The 16,435-nt window shown below is 40.7% G+C and overlaps 1 protein-coding gene across 8 annotated transcripts in view; it reads left to right on the top strand.

Moving 5' to 3' along the window:
• Positions 1-485: 485 nt before the first annotated feature.
• Positions 486-16,435, top strand: part of SNX7 (sorting nexin 7) — a 168,877-nt gene continuing 152,927 nt past the window's right edge. For 3 of the 8 annotated variants that reach the window (XR_006794438.3, XM_064588769.1, XM_045897131.3), the window contains exon 1: positions 488-705. Coding sequence is in view for 5 of the 8 variants with exons in the window: in XM_064588769.1 (XP_064444839.1) it covers positions 526-705 (180 nt within the window). In the remaining 3 variants the exon portion in view is untranslated. Of the gene's footprint in view, positions 706-1,002; positions 1,434-16,435 lie in introns of those variants that run through there. The other 5 variants (XM_045897129.3, XM_064588768.1, XM_045897130.3 and 2 more) reach the window with 5 other exon arrangements.

Below are 16,435 nucleotides of genomic sequence, written 5' to 3'. Positions count from 1 at the left end.
GTCTTTTATTTTTGCATTAGCCTTAGTAAAAGACGGACTCCAAAACCACAACCAAGAAGAAAGACAACCATTTAAAATACAGGAAATACAGTACTGGCTTTTTCTCTCGGCAGGATGGGTCGGCTGCCTTCCAGCCTCGTTGTGGCTCCCCCGAAGTTGACGGTGCGCTCTGTCGCTTATGCCCAGACCCCCCGCCGCCGCGGAAGCCCACGCTCGGCAGTCCCCGAGCCAGGGCTCTGCGGGGACGCCCTCCTCGTCCCTTCGCGTGCTCGGCTTTCCTCCAGCCGGAGCGGGCCTCTCCCCACCCTAGCCAGGGCCCGCGAGCCCCTCTCCCGCGTCTCCGGCAGGCCCCAGGCCAGGTGGGGACGAGCCGGCCCCGCGCTGGCCCCGGCAGTTCCGCGTCTGCGCAGCGGGCGAGGGGCTGGAGCGGGGCCGGCCCGGGAGGTGCAGGATGCGCGGGAGCCAATGGGCACGCTCGGGGGAGCCGGGCTGGCAGCGGCGGCGGGCCGGGCGCGCACTGCCGGGATGGAGGGCGAGCGCCTGGCCGCTCAGGCGCGCTCCTCCGGCCTCCCGGCTGGGGGCGCCACGGGGGAGAGCCCGGGGGTCGACGCCCCCCTCCTGGGCAGCGGCGGCCCCGCTGCCCTGCTGCAGGCCGAGGTGCTGGATCTGGACGAGGACGAGGACGACCTGGAGGTGTTCAGTAAGGTGAGGGCGGCGGCGGCGCGTCCCGAGAAAGTTCCAAGTCAACTCCAGGAGTTGGCACCGTGGCGCGGCGGCCGCCCCCAGTGCGCTCGCCCGGCCCCGGCGGAGGCTCCGAGCTGGAGGTGGGTGGGGTCTCCCCGGCCGCCCAACCCCGCCAGGCGGCTCGCCGCAGCCGGGGCTGCGTCCCGGCCGGGCCGCGAACCGCAACCGCGCCCTCCTCTGCACTTTGACCCTCCGTTCGGCACGGCCGTCGCTTTGTGGAGTCGGCAAAGCTGTGATTTTTCCCCCCTTTTTTCTCTTTCTCGGTTCTTGTCTGACGCGGACGCCTCCTCCGGACAGTTTCCGAACCCGGGAGGCGGTGGCCCGAGAGTGCCCCCGCCCTGGCCGCTCCTTTTCGGGCGCAGCCAGCCCAGCACTCTGGGAGAGATCACCCTAGTCGAGAGAAATTATTCCTGATTTAGTGGTACTGACTGTGGGTTTAAGACTGGGCTGACTGACACCGGGGTGAGCCTCAAGCCCGCGAGACTAGGTGGCGAGGGAGTCCCCTCTTGAGGAGCAAACGGGTCCCGTGTGTCCAACAGGAAGCTCCTCCGCTGCGGAGTTGAGGATTTTTCGGTGAGCTACTGCCTCCCAACCCACCGCCGGCCGCTTTCGTTTTTCCTTTCCCCGGGGAAAATCAGGACGAAAGGGCCCTCCTAACTTGCAGTAGAGTTGGAGAGAAAAGGACTCAGGTTAGTGGTAGACTTGTGGTGCCTGTACAACGGCTGGTTGTAATTTCTTTTTGGAAAAGAAAAATACCTTTCTTGCAGGGCTGTTAAAATGTCAACCCAGTTTCTTAACGTTGCTGCTGTACTAATTAATAAGCCTGTGCGGTAGTTAGCTGCTACCTTGAGGCGTTAGGGAAGGCGACCTTCCTAAGCACTGCTATACCCTGGGAGAGCGAACTGAAGTTACAAACTGAACAAGCATACTCTGACCCCAAAGAGGAATACGAAAGCTCCTTTCTCCCTTTAGGATTAAATGGAATGGTAGGCACAATCGGATTCTAGATGTTCAGACAGAGTAACAGTTTTGTGCTCTTGAGAAAGTGATTTGACCTTTCAATGTGTTTAAATTGTAAAACAATGGAATTATTTTATGTTCGCTTGTAAAAAATTAACACTGCTGTTTTATATTCCACACATACTTTATGTTCAGATCGAGGACAATTGGCCTATCCCTCACATTGCCTTCTAAGATACTGTTAGTCTTTGCATATTAGTGTAGGGCTCTGCATTGTGAAACTTCCAGCCTGGGGGAGGGAGAGTGTTGGTTGGGAGTGGCCGTTGTGTATCAGCCAGGATTGTTTTAACCTAGTCCCGTGCTTTCTCTTTCCCCAGATTCTAGGTGTCCCAGTCCCCTCTTAAGAATCATTGTTTTAATTAGCCCCTGTTGTCAGAGGCAGGTCTAAGATGAGGCTAATGAAATTGAAGCTTCAGATGTTTATGTGCTTAGGCCTCTGGAAATGTTGAGAGTTACTGGGAATTCTAGATGTTCTAGGTGGGCAGGGAATGACAGATTGCAACCAGAAGCATTTCTAAGTTAGCATTTCTGGTAAATTGCCTAAAGCTATCTCAGAAGAAAGGAATCTAGATCTCCAAGTCTCCGGAGAAGAGTTGTTGAGATTTCTTTTCCCATTCTAAATCGACATTTGTTTTTCTATCTAATTTTGTTTTGTTGAGTTTGGATTCTTTTTAAAAGGATGTAAGCTTCAGCTCCACACACCTGGATCCACACTACCTGTTAGTGCTTTATAACTACATGTGTTGGACCCTTAGAAAAATGTTAAGAACCACTTTTACAGAGACTGGCCACGTAGATTAAGGTAAAGATGTAATGTTGGTTAGAGTCTGAAAATACTTGGAAAAAATTTAAGTTAGCTGCCTGCTTATAAGTTGAATTTTACAACCATTAACCACAGTTAGTTAGACAAGCAGATTTAAGAAAGTCCTCTCCATTTGGACTGCTCTCTCTACCACTCCCTTTTTAGCCAGCTCCTCTGTAGACCTCTCCCACTGACCAGTTTACCCTGAGATACTTTCAACAATTACTTCTAAAGTATACTATTGCTACCCTTTAGTACTTTGAGATCCCCTACTTTAATATTCAGCTTACATTTGTCATTCCTTCTTCCCTTAGATTATTTGTGAATATATATCATAATCTCCTCCAGAAGCTTTTTAAAGAGTAGAATCTTTGGCTTATTATTAATTCTTCTCTTCCCACAATACCTTACAAGCGCATGGCAAATACATGTTAAATCTTTTTGTGTAAGATACTGTGCTGAGTATTTGGAAAAAAGAGAGACATGATTCAGTCTTGGAGTCCAGGTGGAAGATGTGACAGAGACTCTAAATGGCAATATAAATCAGGAGAGATGGGAAACAAAACAGTATTTTTCGGAGTTTTCAGGTAATCTAGTGAGAGGAAAATGATACCAAATCTCAAGAGACCATAGGGAATGCAGAGGATATTGACTTAAAAGAGTAAATATAGATGTTGGAAGGTAGGGGAACATGACCAATGATTCAAAAACAGAAAAAAGAAAAAGGATAAAAATTATAATGTTAGTGTAAGAATAGTGTTAGGACTGGGCCAAAATGACGTGTGGCTTGCAAAAAATTTAGAGAAAAGAGTCTGGTTTCTCTATATTAAAAAAAAAGAAAAAAAGTTCTTTTTTGGAAATGTTAAAATAACTAGCCTTTATTTTTATTAAATACTGTAATGTGTAGAAGGAGGAGCAACTGAAACATAACTAAGGTAACTAGGTCACAGTAAAGCAGTGGGGTACTTATCTGATTCTCGGTAAATGATAGATATTGTTATTGGTCTTTTTAAAAGGTATTCAGGACCATAAAATAAGATCTGTATCATCTAAGATAAACAGGGGATCTACAGATATAATTATCCTCATCACTGCTAGGCATGTTTAAGATGAGCATGGTGCACCAAAACTAAAAAAAAAAAAAAATTCTTTTTTTAATACAATGGGCAAAAAGAAGTTCTGGAAGGTATAGGCAGGCAAAATTTCAATCTCCAGCAAAGCTATCAAGCCTATGGAACTATTTAGTATTTTGTTTATAAACACTTTGGAAAGAAAGAGGTGATCTGGTTTTATAACAATACAATAATAGAAAATAGTTCTGTGGTAAATCAGAAATATAACAATGAGCATGTTTATTTGAACAATGCTTTTGAAAGAATCACTCATTTGCAAAAAAGGTTACTTTCGAAAGAAGAATATAGTTGTTGAGACATCCAGCTCCTATATATTGGATCTCTGTCAATCCCGACATAGTGGAGGGACATAATTGTAGTATTCAATAATTATATCAGATACTTAGTAGAAGATATTGGAAGTTTGGTTATTAATTTTTCATATTTGTTCCCTGAACTGTCTCTATTGAGTTCCTGTTGTGTGCCTGTATCAGTCATGGCCCTGTTAAGAATCAGAATTCTCTCCGATGACTTAAATGAAGAATGTTTAATGCAAGAACTACTTACAGGATTTGGGGCAGGGTTCAGGAACACACAAGGGATACTGAGGTACTTAGAAACTTGCAGAGGCAAAAAAGCCATTAGTACCCAGAGTTTAATGGGAAGAGAAATAGATATGGTGTTGCTGGAATCCAGTGAGAACTGGACCTGTAGCGAAGGGGCCACTTCCACAGGAGCTGTATATACAGAGAGATGTCCGTAGAAGTGTACCCCTGCCAGAAACGTGGTGCCGAAGCAAGGAAGAAATAGTATATTCCCTGAGCTCCTCTTCTGCTGCTCTTGGATCTCCTGCTTGTGACCTGCCCTGGGCAAGTGGCTCAGGTGATGTCATCCACCCCAAGAGTAGATGCTGGGAGCCGGGAGGTTGGGAGTGGAAATAAAGAATAACCAGCATAATACATAGTACCAAAGTGTGGCAAGTAGCTTTGGATAAAGATAACCACATCTCTATCTCCTGTCCCATAGGCTCTTCTATACAGTGACCTGCCACCTTCCTAATTAGAGGTGGGATCTCTGCCCCCTCCTTGAATCTAGCTGGGATTGTGACTGCCTCACCAATACGGTCTGGTGGAAATGATACCGTGCAGCTTCCAGGGCTAGATGATAAAAGGCGGTGCAGGCTGTGCTTTGTCCAGTGGGACACTGTACTGTTCGGAGCTGATATGTAAGAAATGTCTGTATTGGAAATCCTGGCTCCACTGCTTGATAGCTTTGTTTCCTTGGGCAAATTACTTAACCTCTCAATGCCTCAGATTCTTCATCTGTAAAATGAGGGCAGATAATAAATATGAAGATGAAATGAGTTACTATATGTAAAGAGCTTGTGAATAGTTCCTGGCCTTTAGTAAACACTCTTGACTGTTGATCAGCTATACACAGCCGTAGGATTCTCTTGTCCAAAAAGATGTGCAACAATGGACATGTTCTGTATCTGCCTGTCTACAGGAGCAGCCACTAGCCACAGGTGGCTTGTGAGCACGTGAAATGCAGCTAGTACATTGGAGGAACTGACCTTTTAATTGTATTTAATTAATTTACATTTAAATATAAGTAGCCGCCTGTGGCTAGTGGCTATCAGTTTGAGCAGGAGAAGACTAAACAAATCTTTATTTCATTACAGGCTTGACTTATGGTTACTCAAGAAGTATTCTTGAATGAATGAGTAGTTCCTTGGTGATCCACACTGAAATATGTAAAATACACACATGCATCGTACACAACATATGCACACACATATGTGCTTACATATATGTGCAGTGTGTGCATGCATGGATTATGTATGTATTGTGTGTGTGTATAGTGTGCGAGCGTGAATGTATGTGAATATTTGTGTGTATATGCTCAATTGTCCAACTCACTTAAAATCTAGAATGCAGGATTACAGCAGTCAGGTCATGTGTTCTCCTTTCCCGGTCTGTATCCTGATCCTGCCTCAGTGGGTGTTAAAATTTTGATGGTTAAAAAAAGAGGAACCCATAAAACAAAGGAAAGTAGGACATTTACCCTACTGAAGTTCCATCATCTACCATCATTACCCTGTTATATGTTAAGTATTCTCATATTCCTGCCAGAGGAGGAGGTGAAGTAGAAAGAAGATTAAAAAATCCTCAAGATCTCCTTATGAGTGAGTATATATGGTCAACAATAGAATTTAAATATATAAGGAAATTTCAGAGTAAGTTTAGGGAGACCTTGTATGGACCATTCTATGTACAAACATTCCTAGTGGTTTTCAGTGACTGAAAGATCAATGTACACAAATGACGTGATACTGAATCTAAACAAGCACCATATTTTCAAGGTCATATGGAGTATTAATTATACTGTACTCTGATTTGTCCATGCCACTTCCGAAATTTCATTCCATCCTCTGTATTTTATTTTATTTTTTTTAAAGATGTGCTTATTTAGTTTAGAGAGAGAGAGCACATGCACATGAGCAGGAGGGGCAGAGGGAGAGGGGAGCGCAGAGCCCAATGCGGGGTCAATCCCACAACCCCCTAGACCATGACCTGAGCTGAAAACAAGAGTCAGATGCCCAGCTGACTGCGCCACCGAGTCGCCCCGCATTCTCTGTATTTTAAAGGGGAATCGATTTTATCAGGAAATGTCAGAGGGATGTTATCTCATCTGCAGATGCCAGTGCCTTGTTATTGATTCTTTGGAATGCTGTGTTGAGGTTGAGCGTGAGATCTTCTCTGGGCTCAGCAGAAAGAGGGCTTGGATCCGTCTACACTGTTTTCCACTAGCATGAGCAGTGGGGAGGGCTGCCCAGCAACAGTCTTGCCACACATTTGCCATTGTAAAGGAGAATAAACAAAGGGGTTTCACCAATGATATGTTTTGGCAACCATGGCCTATGAAGAAAGGCTGGGGAAAAACAAAAAGTAGTTTAGCTTGGAAAAGACTTGGGTTAATTCTTTATGAAGAGTTATTTTGATTTAGGTTGATTAGATGGTTGTAGTTTTGAAGGGTGAAACTAGAATTGCTAGGTCAAAAATACAGGGAGACAAGTTTTAGGTCAATTTATGGAAGAATTTTCTAAGTGAAAGTTCCAAAATGAAAAGGATTACTCAGCATGGTCATGAATTCTGTCACTAAAAATGTTCGAGCACAAGCTGGATGACTAACTGTCCCAGAGGAGAGGAGGGTGTGGCAATTGGACTGTCCCTTTGCACTATTAAGAGGCTGTTACAAGTGGAATTTTAACTTACACTAAATCTAACTATAAGGGCAGTGGAAAGTCTTAATTAGATGGTCCTACTTGTCTCTTCAACTTAATTCCCAAATCAACTTATCTTCTACCATTCCCTAGTTTTTATACTTCTCTTCCCACATAGGTTATGGTTTCCATTTAATTGTCTGCTAATGATGTGACAACTTCTTAGACAGCCAGGATAAAATGCTTAGTGTTACTTTCTGTTTATCCCTTTCACTCACTCTCCATGTGTCCAACATATCTAAGAAGTCCCCATCAGTTATATCTTCTTGGTATCTCCAGAATCCATGCCTTCTTCTGTTCCCACTGCCACCATCAGAGTTGTTATACAGTTACCATTAAAGAGATTGAGAACCATTAAAATAGTCTCTGACAACCATTAAAATAGTCTCTTACAGTCTCTTCTCTTCTGCCTCTAGTCTATCCCACGTGCTCACAAGCACACCGATGTTTCCAGAGCACACAGTTCTGATCATATGGTCACATTTTGCCATTCAACATGCTTGATCAGGCTGCTTGTGGCTCTCCCACCTCACCACTCTGTCCTCTACAGCCTTACTCCGCTGAGTCCATGAATCTGTTGCATCACCTGGGAGCTCGTTAGCAATGCAGTCTCAGAACCCACTTTCCAGGCCAGATGAATCAATCTGTATGTTACCACGAGTCCGTATTGATTTGTTTGCACCTTAGAGTTTGAAAAGTACTGACTAGAAGCACTGATCTAGGTTGGTTCACTTGCCACTACATGGGCTTGCTTCTAATTTTTCTACCTCTGTGTAATTATTGTTAGGTTGACAAAGCAAATTCCTTTCTGTTTCTTATGGCCTAATGTAAAACTACCTCTTACCTAAGAGCTTCTTCATTCTTCAGCTAGAATTAATTTCTCCACTCTACGCTTCCCATAATGCTGTTTTGAATCTTGTAATACTACATTACCTTATGAATAGGTATTTACTTATCATCTGTAAAACTTTGATAGCTTGTCTATCTCCAATAGATTAAACTTCTTGATGGTAGAGGAGTAGGAACTTTAAATATTTATGGGATAAATATGTTAATGAATGATATGGCCTATGACTTTTTTCCTATGTATAGACCCAATTATTACAGTAATTTGCTAGTGATCTGTTTTCAGTAAATTCAATTTGTATTGTGTTGGTCCTTCCTACCAGGATACCAAACCAAATAGAATTAAAACAAATTGGTCTGAATAAGTGGTGAATAAATGTTATTGCTGGATGACACAGAGCTATGTTGAATGTCAATCTGGACAAAATCTCCTTTTTGAATTGTATTAGAAGAAATAAACACAAAACAAAAAACAAAACAACAACAAAACAACAACAACTAAAACCCCCAACAACCCCAAGGGAATCACTTAAGAACCTTCTTTAGTAGGAAAAATAACTTTTAGAGCTAATAGCTCCTATCTCAATCAAAAAGCTTGGTTGCAAGCAATGGAAACTAATTACATTAGGAAAGGAAAGAAGCACAATTAGGTACTCACAAAGTAGATGTGAAGGCTGGAGATGGCAGCTGCAGAAAGGGATAAGCACTAGCAGAAACTGTAGTCAATGTTATATTTGGAAAGGGGATTGGATGTTGTATAGCCAAAAGTAAAAATCCATGAGAACCTTTAGGAAAGGTTTTTATGCAGACAACAGTGTTTATTTATTGATCCATGACAATGGAGAATATTATTAAAAATATTTTGGGAAAATAATGTCAAAGGGCACCAGATTTGAACATAATATACTCTAAAAAATACTTAATAAAGTTTACGTGCAATTTTATTTCTGCATCCTTGAGGTTCTGATAGGATGCTCTCGTATAACTCTTCACTGATAACCTGCTACATTTTTACAAATGGCTAGTGTGATCAAAAAGAAACACAGATTCAATAACTATGTGGTTGTAGTCTTCAAAGTTTATTTTATTCTTATATTCATTTGTATCCCACATTTTCCAAACAGGATATAAGACTAAAAGTTAAGGTAAATTTTCATAGTTAATCACTTTAGGAATGTATGTTAAAGTTTTCTCAATAAACAAGTGAAAAGTTATATGCTTGAAAGATTTTCTCAGTTTTAAATTGAATATTTTATTAACTCTGCATATACCAGTCATGCTGGATAACACAGTGTTGTTACCTGTAGTATTAATAAGAAAGGATAGAATCAGGAAGTCAAATTTATTAGCAAATACTGACATAAAAAATCAGCAAAATGCACTTACGATAAAACAGAACAGAGGGTTAAACCAGTAGTTTTTAAAATTAAAACTGAAATAATTATATATATGCTTATGTATTTTTTAATTTTAAAAATGCTTTGGTCTGACATACTCTTTTTTATTGTTTTTAAGGTAACTTCACTGAGGTATAATTTATATACTATAAACTTCACTCAGAGGTGATTTTTTTTTTTTAATTAAATTTACTGAGTTGCATAGCCATCCCTGTAAACCAGTTTTGGAACATTTTTATACCCCCCAAAAATCCATCACATCATTTACAATTAATCTCTGTTTTCACTCCTACCCGTAGACAACCACTAATCTACTATTTTCTGTCTCTGCAGATTTGCCTTTTCAGGAAATTTCATATAAATGGAATCAGACAATATGTGGTCTTTTGTGTATGGTTTCTTTCATTTAATTAGTATAATATTTTTAGGTTCATTTTTCTTGTAATTTTATTTTTTTAGTCATGGCTTTAATTTTTTGGTATAAGAAATAAAGTTTTTATTTTGAAATGAAAAACAGAGCTTAATCATTTTAAATGAAATGTTAGGAGTAAAAGTTCTGTTTAATGTTGAAATGAAAGCCTTATTATGTGTGACCAAAAGCAAATGGCAAACTCTTTGTATAAGAATCTTCAAAATTAAGGGCGCCTGGGTGGCTCAGTCTGTTAAGCATCTGCCTTCGGCTCAGGTCATGATCCCAGGGTCCTGGGATCGAGCCCTGCATCAAGCTCCCTGTTCCATGGGAAGCCTGCTTCTCCCACTCCCCCTGCTTGTGTTCCCTCTCTCGCTATGTCTCTCTCTGTCAAATAAATAAATAAAATCTTTTAAAAAAGAAAAGAATCTTCAAAATTAGAGAAGATTTTGTTCTTTTGTACTAACTCTGAGAAAGTTAAGTGTGTGTGTTAATACACACATATATAAGTATATATTTATATGTTTAATCTAATTGAACATTGAATAATATTTTCATCAGCTTTCACTAATTATGCTGTAATATAAGCAACAAGATCTCAGTGACTTAACTACAATAAAGGCTTATTTCTTTTTCATGAATCTGTCAACTGTAACTGAGCTATGAGTCTGTCCCAAGTTTTGAGTCTGTTTCACATGTCTTCTTCATTTTGGGATCAAGACTGAAGGAGAGACCCCTAACTGGGACATGCCATTCCTCTGGCAGAGGGAGAAGAATAGGAGCACTGGTGGAAACAGGCAGTGGCTTCCAAATCTGCCCAGACACATGCCATTATCCAAACTAAGTCAATGATCACATCCGTTGTGGTGGGAGACTCTTTTCCTTCTATAAGGAGGCACTGAAAGTTACCTGGCAGTTGACCAGGAGATATAATGCTCTCATAGGAAGACAGAAGGCCACTGGGAACAATCATACCATCTCCCACAGTGGTCTTGTGGCAAAGCTAGAGGCAAATGGCATGTTGGATCTCTCTGAAGAAGGAAAAACATTTTTCCCCCATGGGGTATTAAGTACAAAAAAGAAATTTTTTCACTAGGTAAGGAGCATAATTGAGACAAATTGAGAAACATCATGATTACTAATCTCCAATTGGCTAATGCTCATGAGAGTCTGAGTAAGACCATACAGATCCTTAAAAACCTCCAGTGTACAACAAATGTCTCACTTTTGGATTTTTAGGGGCAACAGTCATTTATCAGGGAGTTCTCCCCTCCCTTTTTTCAAGACCTATAAGATGAAAATGCGAATACTTACAATTCTGATACAGTGAATGTTAAAATGAGTTTTTTGTTGTTTAGACCTTCACCAAAGCCTGTGTTCCCGCCATTTGCCACCTTTCTGGTCTCTCCAGCATTCTGAGTCCTTTCCTGTCATAGCTTTCATTGGCTCTCCAGACTGGAATCCTTTTCCCTCAGTGTTTTTCATGACTGCCTCCTTTTCAGTATTACCTCCTGAAAGACACCTTCCCTGATAGCTCTATCAGGAGCGTTCCTCTTTCTCCCTTTCAGTGTTACCCCAGCAACCCACCCCACTTTTTTTTTTGAATTTATAACCCTGTTTATCAATACTTATTCAAATCTGGAATTTTCTTGTTTTTTCTCTATCTTTACTTGTTTATGATCTCAAGCCCTCCCGCTTAACTAAAGTGTGGGCTACATACGAGCCCAGGAAGCCTGCCATCTCGGCTGCTGTTGCAGCCCCAGCCCAGTGCCTGACACATGGTTGACATTCAGTGAACATTTGTAAAATGAAGTAAAGCTTCTACACTGGGTGCTTTTTTGTGCGTGCATATGGCTGGTGGTGATGCTAGTGATGATTGAGTCTTGGCTCTGCCAGTTGAGATAAGGGAGTTGGGGAGAATTATTATCACCCTATGCCACAATTTATCTGTAAGATGCAGATGATGATAATTGCACTTACTTTCCATCATGTTGTTGACAGGATTAAATGAAGTAATGTAAGTATATGGTGCTAAGGCACAGTCCCTGTCCCTTAGAGAATTTCAGTATTTGCCATTATGGTACATAAGATTAATGTTTTTAAGTTGTAGATGCATCTGGTTTGCAATTTGTAATGAGATCTTCAGAGACTCACAAGCATATATATGTTCCTGTATGTTTTTTAGTTACTATTGAGAGTGCTACCAGAATTTTGGTATTGTCTCTCAAATGCTGTGTTATAGGCTTACTCATTTTATTGTTGTTTCCTTTATTGCAGGCTTTGCAAATATTGCATTTTTTTTTTTTTTACCAATTGAAAGTCTGTGGTAACCCTGTGTCAAGCAAGTCTCTTGGCATCATTTTCCTAACAGTATTTGCTCACTTTGTGTCTCTGTGTCACATTTTGGAAATTCTTGCAATATTTCAAACTTTTTAACTATTATTATATTTGTTCCTGACCTGTGATCAGTGATCTTTGATGTTATTATTGTAATTCGTTTTGGGGTTCCACGAACAGCACCTGTATGAGATGGGGAACTTAATACATAAATGTTGTGTGTGCTCTGGCTGTTCCACTCACTAGTCATTCCCCTGTCGCTCTCCTTTTCCTTGACCCTCCCTATTTCCTGAGACACAACAATATTAAAATTAAGCCAATTAATAATGCTACAGTAGCCTCCAAGTGTTCAAGTGAAAGGAAGAGTTGCATGTCTCTCACTTTAAAGGAGAAGCTAGAAATGATTGAGCTTAACGAGGAAGCATGTCGGAAGTCAAGATATTCCAAAAGCTACGCCCCTTGCACCAAACAGCCAAGTTGTGAATGCAAAGGAAAAGTTCTTAAAGGAATTTAAAAGTGTTACTCCAGCGAACACATGAATGGTAAAAATGAAACAGTCTTATTATTGATATGGAGAAAATGTTAGCGGTCTGGATAGAAGATCAAACCAGCCACAATATTCCCTTAACCCAAAGCCTAAGCCAGAGCCCTAACTCTTCAATTCTGTGAAGGCTGAGAGAGGTGAGGAAACTGCAGGAGAAAAGTTGGAAGCTAGCAGAGGTTGGTTAGTGAGGGTTAAGGAAAGAAGCCATCTCCATAATATAAAAGTGCAAGGTGAAGCAGCAAGTGCTGATGGAGAAGCTGCAGCAAGGTATCCAGAAGATCTAGCTCAGATCATTAATGAGGGTGTCTACACTCAACAACATATTTTCAATGTAGAAGAAACAACTTTCTATTGGAAGAAGATGCCATCTATGGCTTTCATAGCTAGAAAGAAGTGAATGCCTGGCTTTAAAGCTTCAAAAGACAGGCTGACTCTGTTGTTAGGGACTAATACAGCTGGTGACTTTATAAGTTGAAGCCAGTGCTCATTTACCATTCTGAAACCCTAGAGCCCTTAAGAATTACAAATCTACTCTGCCTGTGCTTCATAAATGGAACAACAAAGCCTGGATGACAGCACATCTGTTTACAACATGGTTTACTGAATATTTTAAGCCCACTGTTGAGACCTCCTTCTCAGAAAAAAAGTTCTTTTCAAAATATGCCTGCTCATTGACAATGCACCTGGTCACCCAGGAGCTCTGATGGAGCTGCACAATGAGATTAATGTTGTTCTCATGCCTGCTAACACAACATCCATTCTGCAGCCCATGGATCAAGGAGTGATTTCTACTCCTTAAGTCCTTAATTTAAGAAATACATTTCATAAGGCTATAGAGTTGCCACAGATAGTGATTCCTCCAATGGATCTGGGCAAAATCCATTGAAAACCTTCTGGAAAGGACTTACCATTCTACATGACATTAGGAACACTTGTATTCATGGGAAGAGGTCACAATATCAACATGAACAGGAGTCTGGAAGAAGTTGATTCCAGCCCTCATGGGTGACTTGGAGGGCTCAGGACTCCAGCGGAGGCAGGAACTGCAGATGCGGTGGAAACAGCGAGAGGACTAGAAGCAGCAGGGGAGCCTGAACATGCGTCTGGACGGCTGCGATCTCATGATCAAACTTTCATGGCTGAGGAGCTGCTTCTCACGGATGAGCAAAGACAGTGGTTTCCTGAGCTGGAATCTAATCCCGGTGAAGATGCTGTGAAGATGGTTGAAATGATAACAAGGCATTTAGAGTATTATATCAACTTAGTTGATAAAGCAGCAGCGGGGTTTGAGAGGACTGACTCCAATTTTGAAAGAAGTTCTACTGTGGGTAAAGTGTTATCAAACAGCATCACACGCTACAGAGAAATTGTTCATGAAAGGAAGAGTCAATGTTTGCAGCAAACTTCACTGCTGTCTTATTTTAAGAAATTGTCACAGCTCCCCCAGCCTTCAGCAGCCACCACCCTGACCAGTCAGCAACCATCAACATGGAGGCAAAACCCTCCACCAGCAAAAAGATTACAACTCACTGAAAGCTCTGATGATGGTTACCATTTTTTAGCAAAAAAGTGTTTTGTAATTAGGGTATGTACTGTACCTTTTCTAGACATAATGCCACTGCACACTTAATAGACTACAGTTTAGTGTAAACATGACTTTTCTATGCACTGGGAAACTAAAAAATTCATTTGACCCACTTTATTGCAGTATTCCCTTTATTGTGGTTGTCTGGAACCAAAACCCCTCAATATCTCCAAAGTGTGCCTGTGTGTGGATATAGCTCCCCAGTTGAATGATTCATGATGTGTAGTATTTGTCATGTTATTTGAAAGGACTAGAGGATAAGAATATTCTTGGTACAGCTGTTTTAACAGTCTACTAGTTTTCTTGATATAAGTATATATTAAGTCTCTTAGGAATGCTTTTAAGGTTGTTGGTGTGGCTGGATATCAAGGCAACTCAGCCTTTTGCCTGGAAAACATTTACAAAGATGAAACTTTGGTTTAGGGGCGTAGTTATAATTTACTGTATGCCGGATTCCATTTTAGTCATGCCTAGTAAGTGTACAGTCAGTTGGCTGTGCTCCTTAGGAACTGTTTTTTTTTATTTTTTAAATTTTTTAAATTTTATTACATTCCTAAGTTGGGTCTGCAGTGTTGTCTGCCCATAGAACATATTTTCAACTTCTTCAGGAGTTCTGGTTAGAGTAATTCTTTTTCCTGGCTTGCTCCGTTTCTACTTAGTCATCACTGAATTTATAATAGGTAGTTGGCTGATACTGTATTTAATATGTGTATCCAATACCCCAAACTTATTTTGAGGCAAGTTTAATAGACCTTTGTCATTTGTAGATTTAACATTAACGGTTTTAAATATCTCTGGCATGTAGTAACATGACATATTGGTGAGGCCTACATAGAACTGTACCAGTGGTTTAGAGGACACACTTCGTGTAGGAGCCTTGCCTGTCTTTCAGCCTTAACATTTTACTTGTTATTTACTTGTCCTAGCTTACATATGCAGTGATCTTTACTGAGGTGAATAAGAACATTAATGTGTGTATGTGTGTGTGTGTGTGTGTGTGTGTGAGAGAGAGAGTATAAAAAAAGAAGCCCTTAAAAGAACACAAATGCTAAAAATCTGGAAGTTACTTACCTTTGCCTACCTACGAATTGTCAATTGTGACTTTATTTTTATTTCTAAGTTTTATGAGAAAACTTTAAAAGAAAATTACTGGACAGTTTTCAGTAATCAAGAATCTATCTTTATCCTATTTGAATACACCTTTTATAGCTTTTTTTTAAGATTTTATTTATTTATTTGAGAGAGGGCAAAGGAGCAAGCACAAGTAAGGGGGAGGGGCAAAGGGAGCGGGAGAAGCAGACTCCCCCCTGAGCAGGGAGCCAGATGCAGGGCTCAATCCCAGCACCCTGGGATCATGACCCGAGCTGAAGGCAGATGCTTAACAGACTGAGCCACCCAGGTGACCCCTTTTATAAGTTTTTAAATGATTTTTCATTATAGAGTATTTTCATGCATACAAAAAAAAAAATACACAGATCTTCCTTCACTTATGATGGGGTTACATCCTGGCATACCCCTCATAAATTGAAAATATTGTGAGTTGAAATGCATTTAGTACACCTAACCTACCAAACATCATAACTAGCCTAGCCTACCTTAAACATGCTCAGAATATTTACATTAGCCTACAGTTGGGCAAAATCATCTAACAGAAGCCTATTTTATAAAAGAGTGGTGAATATCTCCTTCACCTGAGATACTGAATTTGTTGAATACTGTCCTGAAAGTGAAAAACAGATTGATTGCGTGTGTACGGCATGGTGGTTAAGTGTATTGGCTGTCACCCTCATGATCACGTGGCTAACTGGAACACTGCTGTCCAGCTTTATGGAAGAGTATTGTGCTGCATATATATCGCTAGCCCAAGAAAAGGTCAAAATTCAAAATCAAAGTATGGTTTCTACTGAATGTGTGTCACTTTCTCACTAGTGTAAAGTCAAAAATCATAAGTATTGCTATCTGGTTAAAAAAAAAAGTGGTGGGGTGTAGAAATAGAACATACTCAACAGGCTTGTGGTTAAGGTTTACCTAAAATAATTCATACAAAGCCTTCAAGCAGATGATGTGTACATCACATTTATTCCTCTCTTTTTTATCCTCTCCTTAATCCTCTGTGATCGAAGGTGAGATATGACCTCACTGCCTGACTACAGAGACTTTTCTTTTAATATACTACATTTTGGGGGAGGCAGACAGAGGGGAATGTTCTGTCAAATAGAATGATGTGAAAAATTACTATGGTTAGTATATAGCTTTGTAGTGCACAAAACCTGAGGAAGTCCAAGTACATTCAAGGCAACAGTGTTAGAAAATAGAAATACTAGAAGCAGAAAATGGGTAAATAAATTATCATATG

The sequence above is a fragment of the Mirounga angustirostris genome, unplaced genomic scaffold (genome assembly GCF_029215605.1).
Source record: "Mirounga angustirostris isolate CCGP_5_RB_7025 unplaced genomic scaffold, mMirAng1.0.hap1 SCAF_4, whole genome shotgun sequence".
Lineage (NCBI taxonomy): Eukaryota > Metazoa > Chordata > Mammalia > Carnivora > Phocidae > Mirounga > Mirounga angustirostris.
This window is presented reverse-complemented; position numbering and strand designations above follow the sequence as displayed.